Source organism: Pimephales promelas, chromosome 5, assembly GCF_988280905.1.
Source record: "Pimephales promelas chromosome 5, fPimPro1.hap1.1, whole genome shotgun sequence".
Classification (NCBI taxonomy): domain Eukaryota; kingdom Metazoa; phylum Chordata; class Actinopteri; order Cypriniformes; family Leuciscidae; genus Pimephales; species Pimephales promelas.
In genome coordinates this window covers 40,432,792-40,455,946 of record NC_142773.1, presented here as the reverse complement: position 1 = coordinate 40,455,946, position 23,155 = coordinate 40,432,792, and the positions used below count along the sequence as shown (strand labels likewise).

The window sequence follows — 23,155 nt, the reverse complement described above, 5'->3', positions numbered from 1 at the left end:
CATAGGGTTCTTTACTCGACTCCAAAGGACATTTTATGCTAAAAAAGGTTCAATAATGACAAGAAAGAACACTTTTGACACAAAGGTTCTTTAAAGGCTATTATTCATTCATATATTGCATTATTCTGCAATTTTGTAGTTGTTATTAAACTGTTGTAGAAACTTAATATCACATTTTAATCATGCAGAAAAACTAAAATGGCACTCTTCGTGTGATTAATTTGATTAATTACATTTTTAACCACCATATCTTGAATTTTGTGATCATTCACATGCATTGCATTTTAGGGGTTCCAAATACGTAGCGCTTTAGAACCTTTTAAGGTTCTATATAGAACCCTTTCTTCTAAGAGTGAATATTATTACAAATCATGCAAAGCTGATTTTTTTTTTTTGCATCATTACTCCAGTCTTCAGTGTCACATGATCCTTCAGAAATCATTCTAATATGATGATTTGCTGCTCAAGAAACATCTATTTGTATTGGAATAGAAATCATTTAGAACCAGCTTTTTGTCACTTTTGATAAATTCAATGTGCATTCGCTCTAGAAATGTATTACTGTATTTATTCAGTTGTGTTAAATATTTTCCATTTAATGTTAATTTAAAGGTAACTGAATGTTTAAAAAGACCAGTGGTACATCTATAAAATCATGGTCAGTGTTCAGAGAAGTAGAAACCGTTCATCTGAAGTATAACACAGCAATAGCCGTTCCATTAAGACTGTATTGGTTTCTTGAAAGAGCAAGCGATAACCAGTCTAAACCAACATTTACGTTTCACTCAGCTAGCTCTGTCCAATTCAATACATAACGAGCCAATTAACATAAAAAAAAAACAAAATCTATGATGCAGACTATAATACAATCATGATGTACAATTAGCTGCAGTTTGCATCATTAGCAGAACATAGCACAGCAAATCTTTCCATGCGAACACAAAAGCTAATGTTCAGTCTAGTGACCCTTAAAGAGTGGAACAAAATGTCAGAGTTTAACAAGCGTATAACAAATATCCATCCTCATTTGTGTGTGCCGTGATCATGAGATTTTAATGGCGGTTATTTGAGGTGTAAGATCATTTCCGAATGACACCGAACACCTAGAGTTTCCAGACGTCTGGATAGTGTAACTTCAAGTAATAACACTTTATTTTACATAAAATATGTCCTTCTTACACTTTCAGAAAAAAAAGGTACAAAAGCTGTGACTGGGGCTGTACGTTTTCAAAAGTACCTAAACTAAAAGGGTGCATATTGGTACCTTAATGGTACATAATAGCACCTAAAATGTACATATTAGCACCTAAAATGTACATATTAGCACCTAAAATGTACATATTAGCACCTAAATGTCCATATTAGTACCTAAAATGTACATATTAGCACCTAAATGTCCATATTAGTACCTAAAATGTACATATTAGCACCTAAAATGTACATATTAGCACCTAAAGGTCCATATTAGTACCTAAAATGTACATATTAGCACCTAAATGTCCATATTCGTACCTAAAATGTACATATTAGCACCTTAATGTCCATATTAGCACCTAAAATGTACATATTAGCACCTAAATGTCCATATTAGTACCTAAAATATCCATATTAGCACCTAAAATGTACATATTAGCACCTAAATGTCCATATTAGTACCTAAAATGTACATATTAGCACCTAAAATGTAAATATTAGTACCTTAAATGGACAAAAGTTTTACCTTTTGAAAAATTACAGCCCCAGTGATGGCTTTTGTACCTTTTTTTTCTGAGAGTGTACATATGTTACAGTACATGTACTTACCATAGTAATAACAGTAAATTATACATAATTACATGAAACCCTCAAACTAATCCTACCCTATAGTAAGTACATGTAGTTGCTTAATATTACTCAGTACTTTAATATATACTGTAGCAATGACACCTTAAAGGGGTGGTTACAAATTTTGGACATCGGGCCTTCCGAGTCAATTTGTTCATTTCGTCCGATGAATCAACCAATTGACACGAAAAAAGATTCATTCATTTTGATGAACGAGTTCAAACAGGAGAGTCACGAACGCGCATCACAGAACAGAGCAAGGAGACCATTTGAGCTTATAAAAGTTAAACTTTGTTATTTTCTTTTTAAATGAGCGATCGTTTCGCTTGATAAGACCCGTATTCATCGTCTGGAATCGTTTAAAGCCCTTTGAACAGTTTGCAGTTTGCATTGAAACTCTCATTTGGACCTTGAACCCTTTGGTCCCCATTGAAGTCCATTATATGGAGAAAAATCCTGGAATGTTTTCATCAAAAACCTAAATTTCTTTTCGACTGATGGACATCTTGGATGACATGGGGGTGAGTAAATTATCAGCAAAAGTTTTTCTTAAAAGTGAACTACTCCTTTAATGTGAAGAGCCTCTCCCACTTGCTAAAGTAGACACTGATAACTGATCATTTTATTTTAAGCGTCACTCCCAGGTCACCCATTCATCAGAGCATGTGCACTACCCATCTAGCATGTTCTGAGTTTTTCACTAGGTCATCCGTCACCCGTCCCAACAAAGCACTCGCTAAAATATGAATCACAAGGAATGTGAAGAACAGAAAAATGAAGGATTTGGAAACGAGAACGCACCACGCTGAGATTTTGATGAGGGTTTTCAAGGTGCCTATTAGCATTCGAAGACGATTGCTATTTCTGTGGCGCAGAGGAGTTTCGCAATGGCTCCCAAACGCACTGTAAAACTCTGTAATGTCTCTCCCCTCCTCTGGTATCCATTTCCCTCTGTTCTTCTCACATCCATTACCGCTTCTCCCCAAAAAAACCCATTACCAACTCATGGACAGCTGTGATAGGTGGCCCTATTTTCCTCCGTGTACCTCGGGGATCCATAGCACGAGTCCTCCGCGTCCCGACGAGCGCCAGAGCACGTCCCGCATTGGCCGAGAGCAGGCCGAAGGCACGTCTCTGAGAGCGCACAGACCATTTGCTTTGATTGTAGATCAATAGCTAAGAAAATGAAGGTTTTCTTTATTACGGCCATAATGTGTCAGGTCATCTGTTTGGCGACTCCGCTAATAACCGAAGCCGGGGCTCTCGGCTCATATCATCTCTAAACGTCATCCATCACGCGGGCCAAACCAGACACACACCGCTGCCCGCCTGGAGAACCATCAACAGGACCTGGACAATGACCTGCCAATGGAATCAATTAATACGTGGACAAATGATCATGTGGGAAAAGTATCTGAGGGTCAGCATATTATTACTGTTACCATTGCTCATACTAAGCGTTCCCGTAACACTGCGCTGGATGGGCTCTTTTGACTTAGACCAACAAGCAACCACCTAGCAATCACCCAAAACCCAATAAAGTGGTCATTAGGGCTGGGTATTGACACGCATTTCACAATTCAATTATATTTCGATTCACAAGCTTGCAATTCGATTCGATTCGATTCAATGTTGATTATTTTGGATATCAGTTACAATAAATGGCAATTTTTCTCAAGGAAATCAAATCTCTTAACTAATGCTGTAAACCATGGGAGTCTAGTTGTAGTTGTGGCTTCGTTAGCCTAATATGAAGGTAATAATGAACTGTTGAACACTTTTATTTATTTTTATAATAAGAAGATTATATGAAATATAAACATTTAAATGGTGGCTGTCATAAAAACTTGCCAGATTTATTCAAAAATGCATTAAATATTGAAGAACATTAAGATTATAATGGATATGTAATATGGTGTATATATTTAGCAAAATGCTCCTCTCTAGAGTTTTTTTTTTCTAGCCGACTAACGAGTTTATGTGGGTTTTCTGAGGTAAATATGACGATACATGACATTGATTACAAGCTGTTTAACTGACGTCTTTATAATATATTTGTTTTACAGTGTAGCTTTGGTAATAAATACAAGTTTTTGTCATGCCACAAACAATTGATAATAACAACGGCAGAGAGAGAAGACAGGTGAATAAGTACAGTGATTAAAATGTATTCTGAGCTTGCTGAACTGGACATAAATGATGTAGCAGCCAGTCAGAAAGAGTGAACTTCAAAGAGAGAGAAGGAGGGAGGGATGGGGGCTGGGTTTTCATAGAGAGACTCATTTAGCATCATTCTCTCAGAGCTTTGAGGGACAGGACTCAACCGGCTTCACATCTCACACCCAACCACTTTAATAACACGAGAAAATGAAACACATGAGAGAGTGAGAGAGAGCGAAAGCCAGTGTGCTTCCTACATCGACAGCATTTCAATGCCTCAGACCTGAAGGCTGTTCAGAAAGCTATGCTGTCTTCTAAGGTACGTTCTTCTGCCCCAAATTGAGGCATTATCCCAGAATGCATTGGGGGAAAGGCCATTCAAGAGAAATGCTAACTATAAATATACTTTAATTTAAAATAATTGACAAAAATATTGATTAAACAGGCTCATGCTGCATTGGAAGCGATTGTCTGTAGAGCATGAAAAAGGTTTTATTCACATTTATGCATTTTCAGATGCTTTTATCCAAATCTGTACTCATTATTTAACAGTTAGGATGTTGTCTATAGGTAGCAGACAGAAAGGCAGCTCACAAGAGCTTTGTGTTGTTGTGGAAGCACAAAGTCTCTCCTTCTCCATGCCTGTCCTTCTCTCTCCATCTGTCTGTCTCTCAGTGGTATCAATCCTAAAGACAGCTCAGAGAATAAGAATGGCGCTCAAAACCGACAGGCAGAAAGGGCGAGGGGAGATAAGGGCTCTCCAAAACTAGGGCATAAAATCAAACATTGGGCCATGGCCAGCCAGAAAGAGAGAGAGAGAGAGAGATTTTGCTTTGAGGCAGCTGCACATGCACACACAAATGCAGGCTTTGGGTTTTCATGTTTTATGGGGACTTTCCATAAGCATGAGGAATTTTATACTGTCCAAACTGTATATTCTATCCCATAAACCTACACAACTTTCTGTATACATTTTCAAAAACATCACTTAGTATGATTTAAAGGAGTAGTTCACTTTTTTAAAAAAAAAATTTGCTGATAATTTACTCATCCCCATGTCATCCAAGATGTCCATGTCGTTCTTTATTCGGTCGAAAAGAAATTAAGGTTTTTAATGAAAACATTCCAGGGTTTTTCTCCATATAATGGACTTCAATGGGAACCAAATGGTTCAAGGTCCAAAAGACAGTTTTCAGTGCAAAATGCAAACTGTTCAAAGGGCTTTAAATGATTCAAGACGATGAATAAGGGTCTTATCAAGCGAAACAATGGGTCATTTAAAAAAACAAAAAAACAAAGTTGAAGTTTTATAGGCACAAATGCTCACCTTGCTCTGTTCTGTGATGCGCGTTCGTGACTCTCCTGTTCATCAAAATGAACACATCTTTTTCCAGAGTCAACTCATTCATTTTGTTTGTTGAATGAACTAAATGACACAAAACCAGATTCGTTCATTTTGATGAACGAGTTCGAATAGGAGAGTCATGAACGCGCATCACAGAGCAGAGCAAGGCGACCATTTGAGCTTATAAAACAAACTATTCTTTTTTTAAATGAGTGATCGTTTCGCTTGATAAGACTCTTATTCATTGTCTGGAATCGTTTAAAGCCCTTTGAACAGTTTGCATTTTTCACTGAAACTGTCTTCTGGACCTTGAACCATTTGGTTCCCATTGAAGTCCATTATATGGAGAACAATCCTGGAATGTTTTCATCAAAAACCTTAATTTCTTTTCGACTGAAGAAAGAATGACATGGACATCTTGGATGACATGGGGGTGAGTAAATTATCAGCAAAAGTTTTCTCATGGGGACCAAAAAATGTCCCCATCTCCCCTTGTGGTCACTTGGACACTTTTACGTTAATAAAGTATTGGAAACCAAGTTGAAACTGCAAAATGTTCGGCTCTAAAAACCATATAATGAGAAGAACTGAATGTGGAGCAGATATTAATATCACTCAATTGTATCATGCTTTGAGCAACACTGCTACTGTACAGTACATGACCTCCACTTGGGCTGTTATCATGTAAATCTGTCCTCCAGGCCTGTCGGACTGAATGAGATCTCTAAACCCTGAGCTCAGCAAATGAGTTCACTTCATTAAAACAGAATGCTGCCAGATCGGAGCAAAAGCACTTTTACTGTAGTCTCAATGAGCCATGAGCCGACGATAACGGCTTTACACAAACACACGATCATACATCACAGAGATAATTGCATATAGGGAACAGAGCGAGCTCCGCCCATCCACAATGAGTTGATCCATTACGCCGGTAATCAATACTCCACTATGCTTTATCACCGCACAGAGACAAGGAGAGCTTCGTGATGAATGAGACGTTTGGTTAACGATCAGGTCAGGATGGTAAAGGTCAAATCTTTATGGGGATTTCGTATGATCGAGGTGCAGGACGCACATGACCGCTGACATTATGCTTTAACTACAGAAGAGAAACTCAGGTTGCATTTACGTTCAGATTAACGCATTCTCATCCTAGGGCATCGTATACTGACGCTTTTGACATTTCGTCTAAATCCAATGCACATGGCACCCTTTAGCATCAATATAACACGGTTCGGTTGTGGGTTGGTTTAGGTCTGGGGTAGGGTTAGGGTTAGACCACTAGGAGGCGCCTTGTGTCCTGCGTCTCATATTGACGCTAAAGGGTGCCATGTGCGTTGGATGTAGACGAAATATCAAAAGAGTCAGTATATGACGCCTTGGGATGAAAACGGATGCAATCAAGCACTAAATGCCCAAAATCGTTAAACATTGAAAACATTTTGCTAAAATTCTCCTGTACTTTTACCTATCATTCACTGTAAAAACATTTTTTTCAAGATTTGTTATCACAACATATTTTCTTTTGTCAAATCAACTTAAATAATTTATTTAGTTGAGATAACTTATTATTTTCAGTTTCTGATGATTATTGTATTAACTCACTTTTTCCAGTTCAATCAACTTAAAATTTTAAGGCAACCAGGTACTTACTTTTTTAAGTTAAACCAACAATTTTTTTTAGGGTTTTTTTTTTTTTGCCAAACGATTCTACAAGCGAGCAACTTAATTTGTTGTGCAAAATTTGTCCATGATTTTTTGATACAGGTGTGTGAATGTGTTTTGCACGAATTTGCTAATTCAAAGAATTCATATGACCTCACTCGTACGACTTTGTACGATTTTTGCTAAATCGTTCGCATTTTATGAGTTTCCCAATTTGTATGAATTCATACAAATGACCTACCCCTGACCCCGCCCCTAAACCAACCCATCAGTGGGATTTAGACAAATCGTACGAATTTGCACGACTGAGGTCGTGCGAATTTGTACAAATTAGCCACTAATACGAATTCGTATGAATTGCTCGTGAGATAGCATTGGTTCCCTTTCAGTCAGTCACTACGAGTTACGTCAGTCACTGACGAAATGGAGGTGCCGCTAGAGAGCCCTATCATCTTCGAGTATTAGAAAACAAGCCAATGGTATGAAAATGATGCAAATTCGCGATGCAAATTCCACAGACCCATGTTATTTTCATACCATTGGCTTGTTTTCTAATACTCGAAGATGATAGGGCTCTCAAGCGAAATCCCAATTTCATCAGTCTCCGTTCCCTTCTTCAGGGAACGAGGGTTACATACGTAACCGAGACGAATCGCACCATATATACTGCAGCAAGTGTAGCAAAAATGTGAGCGAATTAGTTTCTTAATTTGTTTTTCATATATAGGATTTGTGCACCTGCAGTGAAGAATTTAAGAATTATCTGAAGTTCGGTAAAAAAACACATGCGAATAAAGCTGGTGAAAGTGTGTTTCCATCCAACGGCTTTAAAGCGAATAAAAACCTGTACGTAATTACGTCACATGGTGTTTTGCGATCAAATTGGTCGAATTGATTTGAGACATTTTAAGGCGTTTCCATTAATTTTCGCACTGAATCGAACAACATTCAAGCAAACTTTTGCAAACAAAGTTTTGTTAGACAAAACGGGTCGCGCCATCTAACAACAAATTCACAAGTTGAAGCCTAATAATGCTTATGTGCCAGCTGATAGCGACATATGAATGGGATAATGTATGCGAGGCGGTTGTTGAACGGGTTGTATTCGCTATAAAAACTGCCTCGCTATATATTATCCTGCTTATTACATATAAATCAACCAAATAAATAAATCAATCAATAATTTGACACAAAATATTGTCTTAAAAACGAGTTTATTGATTTAAAAATGAGTATTGCTTCTGCTAAAGAAAATAGTCTGTTCCGTCTCCGAACTGCGTCCATGGCAACGGTATGTTAGTTAGCAACGCCTTCTTCTGGCGTGTTGCAACCATAAAAGGGCCTAAAACTTAATCGCGATTCATTATTTATTCGACAAATAACGTTTCCATCAGCTTTTATCGCATTAGCCGTATATCGATCAAGATAAAATCCGATGAGATCCGAGTCGATTTTCATGAAATTTCATCGAATTTTACTGTTTCCATTAGGCATTTTTCATTCGATATCACTTAATTCGGATAAAAACGTGTCGATGGAAACATGGCTACTGTTGTGTTGTGTTCTACATGTCTGCGAGAAATATTTTTCTCTTGTGACTTCAAATTTAATGATACACATGTGTGGCTCTTCTCTACAACTACATATTCCACTGTCACATGTGCTCAGTTGTTTTCGCTTCATAGTTCTGTTCCTTGTATTGATTACTCTTAGGCCGTGTGTCCACCAAAGCGTTTTTCCACGCGCCTGGCGTATGTTTTCAATGGTTTTCAATGGGAGCGCCGCGTTTTTTAAACGCCATGAGCGTACCGAGGCGCTGAGCGTTTTTTTCACGCTGAAGCGCCGAGCGCGCAGCGTTTTTACTGGTCGCTGGGAGTTGAAAAATTTTCAACTTTGGATAAAACGCAGCGCTCATCACTGTCACTTTTTACCCAGCCGTCCAATCACAGTGGAGGAGGGGCGGGACTAATACCACACCGACCAACTGTCACAACATTCAATCTGCGTTTGAATGCAGATTAGGGATGGGACGATAACCGGTTTCACTATAAACCGTGATAAAATGTACTGACGGTTAGTCTTATCGTTTAAAATTTAATTATCATTAAAACCGTGTTTGATTATCGCGATTTTAATAACTCACTGAATCCTGTCGGCCAGTCTGACGCAGCACGCAATATTTTTTTAAATTACTATTCGAGAAGGAATGGTGGAAGGCAGTGACCGTGCTCAGGAGGTTTTTCAGCCTTTTAAGAGGACCAAATCTGAGGTGTGGTCATATTTGGGGTTTTACAAAAGTCCTGAGGGAAACTTGATCGAGGATGGTCACCCTGTCTGCCGAACAAAAAGTCACTGCAATAGAAACACTTCAAATCTGCCGAGTCGTCTTGTGTGATCATCACCCGAACGCAAGGCAAGTTAACTTTGACCTTAATACCAAAACTACGTCTGGGAAACAATTGGGCACGAAATGTTTTTTTGAGTTGAAACATTTTATGTCACTCACTTGAAATAGACGTGAAGCTTCCGCGAAGAAAAGTTCGTAGCAAGTGCATTTGAGCCAAAGACGAACGAACAACTTCAAACAAGACTATTATTAAGAGTGATATTTTAAGGGATAGTAAAGTATAGATACATCACGTATTAAACTGATTTTATTTTTACCAAATAATTACGGGGACATATTGAATTGATAATGAGATTAGATAATGTTTTAAATCTTACCTGTTTATGAATTCATTTTGTAAAACAATCGTCCAGACAAGATATATCACACCAATATTATCAAACTCTGTAAACAATTAATCAACTCTGATTTCATTTTTGCAATACAATCAAAAACCGGAGACGCAAGACGGCAAGTTGTGTTTGAATGAAACAAGAGCGCGCGTCCGTTGTGATATGGATGTGCGCTGTGTAATAATGCGTTGCTATTGACGACGGGCATTATAAAAGAAGCAAATGCCATAGAATAGAATCTTGCCTAAAAAACTGCATAGAGAGGCTTGTTTTATTTGGTTTTTTTTTTGTTGATTTTCAATTATAAAACTTGTTGAAATGTTTTCAGTGTGAGCATCAGTTCTTTTTGAGCACTTTCATACATTTTTAACAAAACCGTGATAATATTGATAATCACGATTATTTTGGACACTATAATCGTGATATGAAATTTTCATACCGTCTCATCCCTAATGCGGATATTCTGTATCATAGCAACGAAACGTTCAACGCTCTCAAGCGCCCAAAGCACGGCGTCTTCAGCAGAGCGTCTAGCGTTTTCAGCTGACTAAAAACACTTTGGTGGACACACGGCCTTAGTTGTGTTTATTTTATTGGGTGTTTTTTGTTGTTGTCCTTTTTGTAGCTTGACAATTGTGACAGTTTATATTGTGCACGATTTACACAGAAGTCCATTCTGCTTGTGTGTGTCAAACAAGTAACTGTTAAAGCACAGTCAAGTGAGATGTTATTTTGGGTGCAGTGCAGGTGCTGATCGAGTAAATGTCATTTCCCAGCATAGTAGATCAGTATTGAGCTGCTAATTGACCCTTTGTTAATTATAAATAATTAGTTTAAGCTAATCTGATAATGTCCTTCATCGCTGGTTTTCTGATAAGCTATTGACAGGAGCTTCCCTTCCGCCCTGGACTACCCACCGATCTGCCAATATCAGTGACATCCGTTAGTGAAGACACTGTGCATGCAGAGTTTGGCTGAAGAACTACCAGAGGGCAACTGTGTGATCAACATTGTCTAATAGTCTTGTAGCATCAATAGTAAAACTCATTTATACACCTTTAAAGAGCAACATGGAATGCTACATAGGGGCGATCCAAATGAAAGTAAGCATTGAGATATTCGTGAAGACTTTAGCGAAGGGTAAAATCATTGGTTGAAGTATCAAACTAAGACCAATCAGAACTGACTTGAGAATGCTTTTAAATTGAGGAAGCCAATTTGAATGTAAGGAAGAATACTTGGAATTATATGGAATTTCATATGCATATATATATGCTTATTGATTATTGGTTGACGAGATTAACCCCTTAGGTATCGAAATATGGTACCGAACGACGGTATCGAAGCAATTCGATCGGGGCCTAAAAAGTATCAAACTCGATACCCAGCCTTTTTCATTTGAGCTATAATTAGAAGCATTTGCATCAGGATTAGATCCCTTTCACTTCATGAGTGTAAATTTGATTTATATTGGTCATCCATTCATCCATCCATGTGCTTTTAGACATCCAAACTTCAAAGCTACTTTTTTTTTAACTTTGTCAAGCCGACATTCAAAGTATTTTCTTTTCTGCTTAAAAAACACTAGCCGGTTACGCCCACGTGAAGCGTCCCAACCCACATAGATGGAAAAGATGTGGAAAATATCAAAAGTGTGGCTATATTTCACCAGACTCAATGCCAATAACGTGCAACGCAATATTTGCAACAAGATAATTGTCTCTATATAGGCATGTGCGCACATTCTCACGGCAGCGCCATCTTTGATTTTTAATGAGAATGAAAGCGAGGCTGTGAGGGATAGACTTGCATCTCTTCAATGGCCTGTACTGTTATTTAATGTGTTTTCAGATTGTTCTGGTCATGAAACACTGGAAAAATATCTTTCCAAGAAATGTCAGTTGACAAAAAACTCCCCACAATGTATAAGCTGTGGAAAATTGTAAGTAATCTAGCAGCTTTTTACAGTGGATGCCATTGGAAAGAAGGTAAGTCTATCCCTCACAGCCTCACTTTCATACCTGTCATGGCGCTACTCTGAATAAGGTCTATACTGCGAAGATGACAAGTCCGCAACGCCAACTTCATCATTGCAGCCAACACTAACTCAGAAAACACTAGTTTATTAATAAACAATTAAAATGTGGCCTTGCTTTTTTTTCCCCAAACACATACAATCATTAACTTTATAATGTCTTGCTACTACTGTACACTGGCTACTTTTTATAAGTACGCTTGAGTGCGAGGCATATATTCCGCCCCCTAGTGGCCTAAATGGGTCTTTGGGCCCCTATTTTAACGATCTGAAACGCAAGAGTCAAGCACAAAGCGCAAGTAACTTTGTGGGCGGGTCTTGGCGCTATTGCTATTTAACCATAACCGGCGGGATAAATGACTTTAAAATGAGTTTAAAAGGGGTTGGTCTGAAGTAGCTTCATTATTCATAGGTGTGGTTTGGGCGTAACGGAAACAAACCAATAAGAGTCATATCACATTCCCTTTAAGAGCGTGATGAACGAGGTGCGCTTGTTCTGTGGCGCAATACTATTATAACGGCGCATTTACCAGACGCGCTTCACAATCGGTTCACAGCCGAGGAGACCGATGTTCTCGTCAGGGCCGTAAAAGAAAGAGAAGTGACGTTGGGGACGGGACAAACCCACCCAAATTAGCTTCGGTTAAACATGTATATGATAATTTGGGTAAATGTGTAAGCTTATGCCTATTTTCCCCATCGTCATGGACACAACAATGATTTCCCTCGTGTTTTAATATTTTTCCTTATAATAATGTTAATTTGCAAAAAGTAAAATGCATCTGTGTGGATGAGAGAATCATCTACAGTGTATGCGCGTTGTTCACACTCTGTATTATGGCCAAGCATGCGCGCTTAAAATAGCATCTGAATGTACGCGCAACGCGCCACTGACTTTACACTAGGTGTTTTTCTGGTCAGTGGCGCAATTGTTTTCTGGAGCTGCAAAATAGCACCAGGGATTGTTAGCGCCGAAACACGCCTCCTTTTTCCGCCGACCCGCCCCGGGAGCGCAAGTTCATTCACTAGTTTACTGACGTGCGTCTGTGGAGGGAAAAGTCCACTTTGCGCGGGTGCAAAATACGAATGATACATGCGTCAGTGTACAAAAGTTTTTTTTTAGGTAATATTAATAATAATAATCTTCTTAAAATGAATTTCATAAATTTGATATCGAAAAAGGTATTGTTCATGAATCGGTATCGAAGTCAAGGTATCCGTATCCCAAATTTTTGAACGATACCCAGCCCATCAAATGAAACTCGTATAGTTTGTTCAAATCCCTAACCCCTAGTATGAGAAACCGTAATAGTGATGCCCACCCTGTAATGAAGAGCTCACCGCATGTTCTCCGCATAAGCTGCATTCAAACAAGAGACAGGTTTTTATTTTTTTTTCAGCTCATCAGACGTCCAAAGAATGAGACCTCAAATCAGGGAACAAAAGATCTTTGTAAATGGTGGCGCGTTAGAGCTCAGATTTGGAGACCCGTAAGCCGAGAAAGCTCTTTTGTTTGGGGCGTTAAAAGCATTTCAGTTTTTTTAGACACATCCCTCTATTTTCTGCTTCGGAGTGGGCGGCAGGCGGGGGATAAACACCGTTTATGACAGAGAAGAGTGAATTTGGCCTTGTGACAGAACGCTCTCATCACAGGTTTTTGTCCATCTAAACATTACGAAAAACATGGGCTGTTTCCTCTGAAAGATGGCTCCACGTGTGGGCTATTTTTGTGTATTTTGACCAATAGTGTATCTTTTGGAACAGCCTTCATGTGCATCTGAAATCTAATTGGTTCCCGGAGAACAAAATTTCATCACATGGGTCTCAGCCAATCAGGATTCGGCTTTATCCAGCTTCTAGTGTTCAAAGCCACTATCCTTGCTAAGATTGTGACTATATATATTGTAATGGCTTATATAAACAAGTCATTAATTTATTTACAATTATTAAAATGACATTATTTTAAAGAAAGAAAATGTTAGATTTCATGATGTTTCATCCGAAGCTTCTCCCTTCTTTTTTTTTCTAATGATGTAATCAATGTCACATGGGAGGTGAAATATATTATGACAAGTATTAAATAAATAAATAGCATCATGACCTACTTTTCAACATCCCTATGGATTGTAACCACTACAGATGCAAATGCACAACGCCATGATCGTGTCAGTGAGACAGAGCTGTGTGAGCTCAGAAATGTCACATCACATTAAAAACACACCACGCTAATTCACATAAAAGTGTCATCTCCTCTCTGTTTGTGGTCATGCATTTTTACAGATGCGGATGCATGACACGTCCGTTTGCCTGCGACCTCTTGACAAACACAAAGAGAGAGACAGAGAGTGTTTTAGAGAGAGAGCCCGCCTCACTCCAGCTTGTATATTTAAGAAAAGCAGGCCGGGCGTTGGGACCCCTGAGTCCCCCGTCACAGCAGCAGATCGAATGACTATTTTATTTACAGTCTTATGCTAATGCACTTGGCAGGAGCAGGACGAGGTCTGTGCACACATCTGCACTCAATAACCCAATCACTTTAACCAAAATGAATACCCACAACAGACAGACAGACTAACAGCAGAGAGAATGGAGCCACACTCAATGTGTTCAGAAACAGTAAAATAATATATAATTCCTTACTCAGTATTATCTTGTTTTATATACAAGAATATATATTTTTGACGGTTACAAAAAATTAGGGTTATCAACTGATTATCACTGTGTATAATTATTATATATATATATATATATATATATATTTACATTTTCATTATATATATATATATATATATATATATATATTCATGTATATATATACTGTATATAGATTTATATATAATTTATATAATATATAAATATAAATATTTTATATACAAAAAATATTTTTTTCTTAAATTACAAAAAGTTACAAAAAAATTAGGGCTATCAACCGATTATCACTGTGTAAAATTATTTTATATATATATATATATATATATATATACACATGCTTGTATATATTTAAGAAATATTTTCATGTATATACTGTATATAGATTTATAATTTATATAATATATAAAAATAAATATTTTACATATAAATAATATTTTTTTCTTAAATATACAAGCATGTGTGTGTGTATTTATATATAAACAAAATAATTAGACACAGTGCACCCACATATATTATGTAAACACAAACTTTTATTTTGGATTAATCTTATGACAGCCCTAAAAAAAAGGTTCATTTTTTTTTTTTTTTTTTTTTTTTTTTTTTACATTTTTAGCAAATATATTTGTATTTATAGTCATGTATATTCTATCCCCTAACCTTAAATTTCTGCATTTTTACATTTTCCTCATGGGGACAATACAATGTCCACAAAACAACAGAGATTTTTGGTATTACCATCCTTGTGGGGACACACAAGGAAAAAAATACATTTAAGAAAATGTGTTATTCATACAGTATATAAAATAATTATATTTATATAATATAGATTTTGTATTTATATATATATATATATATATATATATATATATATATATATATACAGAATTTAAGCGCAAATAATTCTTAAATATATACATGCATGTGTGTGTATTTATATATACAAAATAATTAAACACAGCACACAAAAAATATAGTATGTAAACACAGACTTTTATTTTGGATGCAATTAATCGCAATTAATTTTTGCACAGCCCGAGTACATTACTTACAATAAAACTTCAAACTCAAATTCAACCCATAAACGTTTCCTAAATCCTGTCCTGCGACCGTCAAAAAAACCAACAATGAAATAAATCTAATAAAGCACAGACCCGCGTGCAGAGTGAGAACACTTCCAGTCAAAGCTAATATCAAAGCACACAACGACCGAAAGAGAAAGCGAGTGCGAGAGACAGAGAAAATAAAAGAGTGTGGAGCAATAAAGTGAGGTAGAAATGAAATCTCTTTACCTCCTCGACTCTCGCTGTCAGCTGGCTTCACCTGAATAGGCCGTGTCATCTGCGGGAGAGAAAGAGAGAGAGGAAGAAAGAAAGGTTAATGTGGAGGTGTAGGACAGAGACAGCCAGAGGAGCGCGCCGTCTCGCTCATGGATTCACAGCTGTCAGAGACACTGAAGCTCAGAGACGTCAACTCCCAGAAGCCCATGGGGCGCGAGAGACTCACATGAGTCATTTCAGCGCCAGGCTCGTATCATCACTTCAGTGCATCTGCTGGTGCATGTGAGATAGAGCCCGACCGATAAAGGATTTTGAAGGCCGATACCGATACAAATATTTGGGGGTTTTAAAATCCGATATTCCGATATATCGGCCGATATATTTTTTTTATTAAATATTGTTGGATTTCACACACGTGTAAAAGAAAAGCTAACTTTTCTGCACAAGATACGTTTGATACTTTTTCTCTATGTCTAAATGTTCACTCCTCGCAAGTATAACTTACATTTTACAATGCAGGAACTGTAACTAGAGATATGCTAGCTATAAAAACAGTAATAATTACTTTATTTAGGCAGAAAAAGTTCATTATGGTTTCCAAGCTCATTAATGTTAACGTTAGCGGTCTTCCACTGATAGTGGTATTAGCTCGCTTTGTGGTTAGCTAGTCTATGATGAGCCATAATTTAGCAATAGATAACATCATACTGCAGATTGTAAAACATACATTTTCAATATAACAGGCCAAGGAGAGATGATTGAAGTGTGTTTCGTTTGTTTTTATTTTATTTTTGAAATATTCATTTATCGGCCATTATAACTGCCGACACCGATATTATGGAAAATGCCTAATATCGGCCGATAATATCGGCCGGCCAATATATCGGTCTGGCTCTAATGTGAGACCTTTGCATGAGTCTCCTGCTTCTGAAGGAGTTTCAGAGATCTTAATATGAACTCAAACATTTCTCATAGTTGATTTTCACAAAATCATAGTTGATTTGTACACCCTTGGAAAGATCTATTAAAGGATTAGTTCACTTTAAAAAAAAGACTTTTGCTGATAATTTACTCACCCCCATGTCATCCAAGATGTCCACGTCTTTCTTTCTTCAGTCGAAAAGAAATTAAGGTTTTTGATGAAAACATTCCAGGATTTTCTCCATATAATGAACTTCAATGGGGTCCAAACGGTTCAAGGTCCAAATGAGAGTTTCACTGCAGCTTCAAAGGGCTTTAAATGACACCAGACGATGAATAAGGGTCTTATCAAGCGAAACGATCGCTCATTTAAAAAATAAATTAAAAAAGTTTACGTTTTATGCACAAATGGTCGCCTTGCTCTGTTCTGTGATGCGCGTTGGTGACTCTCCTGTTCGAACTCGTTCATCAAAATGAACAAATCTTTTTTCGAGTCATGACTCGAAGGGTCCTAGATAAGACCCTTATTCATCGTCTGGTGTCGTTTAAAGGCCTTTAAAGCTGCACCGAAACTCTCATTTGGACCTTGAACCGTTTGGACCCCATTGAAGTCCATTATATGGAGAAAAATGCTGGAATGTTTTCATCAAAAACCTTAATTTCTTTTCGACTGAAGAAAGAAAGACATGGACATCTTGGATGACATGGGGGTGAGTAAATTATCAGCAAAAGTTTTTTTGGCCACTGGAATGCAATAATTATAAGTTGATATTAATGAAATACACATACTCTTTACGTAGCCGTATAGCCGTCAATGGAGGGACAGAAAGCTCTCAGATTTCATCTTCATTTGTGTTTCAAAGATGAAAGAAAGTCTTGCAGGTTTGGAATGACATGAGGGTGAGTAAATTCATTTTCATTAAGACAGAATTTTCATTTTTTAATTTTCATCACAGCCTTGCCATACAATAATCCCATTAAGCCAAATCATGATTTCAGTTTGTTTAGATTAATCATGCAACCATACTGATTCATCCATTTTCTCTCCATTTTTCCAAAGGAATTTTAAGAGAAACAAAGTTGACATTGCGAAATTGCGAGTTTAACACATAAACCTCTGAGCACTCAGGTCAGATGAGGTCTGTATAACATCTATTTAACCCTGCTTTGTTGCATCGCTCCATCTCTGAGTGCACTTTTCGCTCCTTAATTTCCATCAAAACTTTTCTCTCATCATAGCATTTTCTCTTCATTACGGTTCTCGCTTAAAGATGGATGTTTTTTAATTCGATAGATGCCTTTTTCCCCGAGCACAGAGGCACAAAATCATTGTGTCTTTCATGAATACGAAGCGTGTGCTGTGATGCACAGAAAGGCCCAAACGTGCACATTTGCATTTGTTTAGTGTCTGATGTGAGGAGGAAGACGAGCGTGTGAAGACGACAAGAGAGAAAGACAGTCTTACACATCTAATAAGATGTTTTGTGCGGAGCAGCTTTAAAATCTTTAATCTGATATGGGTGAGAATGAAAGCTGATCAGATCACGACAGCATTAGGCATCCTGTACGTGACTCTCCCCTCGACGACAGGAAATCACAGCACCTCCTCAAAATCAAAGCCGACGGGCCATGGACCAGGAACACGGTATATTAAACCAGGCAAACAAGCAGAGAGACTGAATGACAGAAAGAGAGAAATAGAAGTATTAAACTTCAGTGCAAAACTCATCCAGCACCATTTTTGTTCCAGGCATGAATCATGTAGCTGGTTGAGGCGAGGTGTGCTGTGAATTTACTAAGTGATGGGATTTATGCCCCAGCAACCAGTCAATACGCACTAGTAATCACACAGCAATCCCATTGCAACCCCCCAAAACACCCTAGTGATGCCCTAGCAACCCATCAGAACACATCTAGCAACCCTAGCAACCACACAGAATCTCAAGGAAATCACATAGCAATGCATTATAAAACATTTTAAACCAATTGCAACAAGCCAAAACGCCCTAGGGTGGTGATTGCGCAGTGGATAAGACACTTGCCTTTGGTGTTAGAGACCCAGGTTTGAATCCACTGCGTGACACCAATATGTCCCTAGCAACCATCCAGAACACACTAGCAACCACAGAGCAATGTGCTATTTACCACTTAGACCAGAGTCAAAGCACCTGAACAAAATGTAGTAATGTACTATAAAACACTAAAAACACCATGTGACAACCACCAAAACACCCCTAGCAACCACATAGTGATGTTCTAGCAACATCACAGAACATCCTAGTGACTACTTAATCAACCATCCCAAACACCTTAGCAAAGATCTAGCAACCAGCCAGAAAAAATAACAACCATATAGCAACTACAACTACATAGACCACCCTGGAAACCACCTCAAACACATGAACAAATGCATAGCAACACCATGAGAACCACCTCAAATACATGCACACATGCATAGCAACACCCTGGGAACCACCTCAAACACATGCACACATAATGCATAAAGCCACTCTGGAAACCACATGAACAAATGCATAGCAACACCCTGGGAACAACCTCAAACACATGCACACATGCATAGCAACACCCTGGGAACCACCTCAAACACATGCACACATGCATAGCAACACCCTGAGAGCCACCTCAAACCAATGCATAGCAACACCCTGGGAACCACCTCAAACACATGCATAGCAACACCCTGGGAACCACCTCAGACACATGCACACATGCATAGCAACACCCTGGGAACCACCTCAGACACATGCACACATGCATAGCAACACCCTGGGAACCACCTCAAACACATGCACACATGCATAGCAACACCCTGGGAACCACCTCAGACACATGCACACATGCATAGCAACACCCTGGGAACCACCTCAGACACATGCACACATGCATAGCAACACCCTGGGAACCACCTCAGACACATGCACACATGCATAGCAACACCCTGAGAGCCACCTCAAACCAATGCATAGCAACACCCTGGGAACCACCTCAGACACATGCACACATGCATAGCAACACCCTGGGAACCACCTCAGACACATGCACACATGCATAGCAACACCCTGGGAACCACCTCAAACACATGCACACATGCATAGCAACACCCTGGGAACCACCTCAGAGACATGCACACATGCATAGCAACACCCTGAGAGCCACCTCAAACCAATGCATAGCAACACCCTGGGAACCACCTCAAACACATGCACACATGCATAGCAACGCCCTGGGAACCACCTCAGACACATGCACACATGCATAGCAACACCCTGAGAGCCACCTCAAACCAATGCATAGCAACACCCTGGGAACCACCTCAAACACATGCACACATGCATAGCAACACCCTGGGAACCACCTCAGACACATGCACACATGCATAGCAACACCTTGGGAACCACCTCAAACACATGCAGACATGCATAGCAACACCCTGGGAACCACCTCAGACACATGCACACATGCATAGCAACACCCTGAGAGCCACCTCAAACAAATGCATAGCAACACCCTGGGAACCACCTCAAACACATGCACAAATAGCAACACCCTAGAAACCAAATGAACGAATCAACTGTATAGCAACGGTGTGGTGATGGCACAGTGGATTAGAAACATGCCTTTGGTGTGAGAGACCCGGGTTTAAATCCACTGCGAGACATCGATGTGTCCCTGAGCAAAACAATTAACCCCTTGTTGGACATATATAGCAATTATAAGTCGCTTTGGATAAAAGTCAGCTCAATGAATAAATGTAAATGTAAACACCCTGTGAACCACAAAAAACAAATGCATAGCAACACCCTGGAGCCAAATGAACGAATGCATAGCAACACCCTGGAAACCACCTAGCACTGTGGCAAACACCACATTTTCCTCAGTAAATATAAACACCCATTTTCAATGTACAATTACTTAATTAAAACTTAACAAAACCCAATTATAACAACAGAAAAACACTAATAAACAATTACGAATAATAGTATACAACATTAGATTACAATTATTGGCAAGGAAAAAAAGGGGAGGGTGAGGAGAGGAGGAGCGAGCTAAAGCTGTACAGTGAGAAAAATGAAGACGTACAGAGAGACGGGTACAGCAGGTGAGTTGTGTGGTTGCCCGTGGCGACATCGCAGTGGCAGTGGTGATGAAAGACTCTCCTGTATGGAGTTGTCACGGCGACGGCGTGGCAACAGGAAGCAGCGGGTGAGACGGGCCACAGTCACGTCGAGAAGTAAACATCGGCGCTAATGGGGACCTATCGCTCACTTAGGAGACGAGCCGTACAGGAGCGATGCACAATAAAACCCTGCACGCCTACGCAGATCTCAAAAAATAAAAAATAAAAAAAATTCTACATCCCAATAACAGGATTGCTTTCGTTTCACTTAGGGTCCAAAAAACATTTTGTGCCACACTCGCCAATAGGAGGTGAATTGAGAAAATTGAGCCCTTTTCCTTTCCGTTTGCAGCACACAGCAGGTTGTGGTGTCAATGGCAGCATTATACTGAATATTATGCAGTGCAAGGTCTTACTTCCCACTTCTGAAGTAGAAATTAGGAGCATTTCACATTCAAGAGCTTTGTGCATGTTACACCGCTACAATGCATGCAGTCTAGTGAATGCAAAACATTTCTGAGGGTTTTTACACGACAGCGATGTAACAAAAACAGAAACGTTTTTCCTTGTAACACGGATCCATGAAAACGACTAAAAACGATGTATTATGCTGCCAGGTGAGTAGATAGCGATGTCACAAGACTGATTTCACACCGTTTACACAAATTCACGTTTTTGTAGTTTACAAAGAGACGATAACGGTATCGATTTCAAAAACTTGCACTTTGAAACCCGTTTTCTAAAGTTTGCGTTTTCAGGTCCCCAAAACACCGTTATCGTGTAAATAAACGACCAAAACTTGTAAAAAGTTTTCTGTTTTTAATTTAAATGTATTTACCCTGTCCTTGTTTAGGTATTAAAGCTTTCCATTATAACTAACAAAAATCAGCTTATTGATATAACCCACTTTACCTGCAAACCAATAACCAACATTTGTATTTTTACTAGATTCATTATTCGTCACACAAGTTAATCATTCATGTATGCGACTATGATTGCATTTGTTATGTGAAAACGGTTTAACGCTTTTGATTAATAAATTATTTCCCCGCCATTGACGGAATTTTCCGGCTTTCTGTGTTTTCACGGTTATACCGTAGGGGGCGCTGTTGCGCATCTTCTGAAAGAGTACAGAATCTCCTGATCAAAACACATACAAAAAAGGCGCAGAACCAAACGATTAAAAAAAAATGCTTATGCATGCACTGGTTAAAATGGCAAATGGTCAAAATGCTAAACTTCTGAAAAAAATCCTTGCAAAAACGCAAGGAATTTTGAAACCAGTTCGATAAAGGATTCTGTCTCTCTAAATCCCTCCTTTTCAGAGCCAGCTCAGCTCTGATTGGTCAGACAGCCCAGTCTGTTGTAATTGGTCGACAGCGCGTATTAGAAACCAAACAGCCATCACTAAATCTGGATTTCAACTCCGGTGTGGTGAAGAGATGAGTCCCACCTTAGGACCCAAGCGATCCGATTGGTTCAAAGCTAGTTTTATGGGTAAACGCTTTAGTGCCTGGTTACAAATTAGAGAAAATCAGTTTATTATAAGAGACGTTTGAAGTACGTTATAAGGAGTCATTAATCTATTTTAACTTGTATGTTTCATATACTAGTATATAACCGAAGATGTAGATTGTAAATTTAAACTAGGGCTGCACAATTAATCGAATTTGTAATCGCGATTACAATTATGGATGCCACAATTATGTAATCGTTCAATGGCACAATTATAAAAAGTCCACTTACATTATTCTGTGTGCTTAAAATGTTTTTTTTTTGTTTGTTTGTTTTTTTTACAGTTTATCTTAAGGGTTTTTTCCCCATTGTTTCAATTTTAGTTAGTGTAACATTATAATTATAATTAGCATTAAAGCAACACTATCTAGCATTGTTTACTTAAAATAATGTTTCCAAAATCTTATCAGTGGTTCATCAGGTCGTAACAGGGTGAAAGGCACTTCTGCCGTCACCTGACGGGGTCTGTATCACTTTTACTAGCACTAACTTCGGGGTTCGGGTAGGAACCCGACCAAAAAAAGAACTACAAAATTCGACTGCTTTACATCAAGCACTACAATAGTCATTATTTCGTTGTTGTTTTTTTGTTTCTGATGTCGCAATACATCATCCTTTCATGAAATCATGTAACATACTCTACCTTGTCTGTGGACATCGTTCATTCTAAAGCGGGGGCTGGATAAACAGCGAGTGTGCGTGCGACGGTAGGCTAAATTATTTACGATAGCGGCAATGGACAATTTTGTTTCCAACCAGTAGGGCGACCGAAGAGGAAAAGTTACTTGTTACTTGAAGTTACTTGTAGAAAAGCATTTAAAAAGTTAAAAGCACTTAAAGTTACTTGTAGAAAAGCATTGAAAGTTTCAGGAGTTTTCAGGCAT

The 23,155-nt window shown here is 38.5% G+C and overlaps 1 protein-coding gene across 1 annotated transcript in view; it reads right to left on the bottom strand.

Annotated features, from left to right (window-relative positions):
- The window catches only part of LOC120482823 (CUGBP Elav-like family member 5), a 228,848-nt gene that overhangs the window by 109,253 nt on the left and 96,440 nt on the right, over positions 1–23,155 (bottom strand). Inside the window, exon 3 of the mRNA XM_039677477.2 lies at positions 15,710–15,758. Coding sequence (XP_039533411.2) covers positions 15,710–15,758 — 49 coding nt within the window. The remainder of the gene's footprint in view (positions 1–15,709; positions 15,759–23,155) is intronic.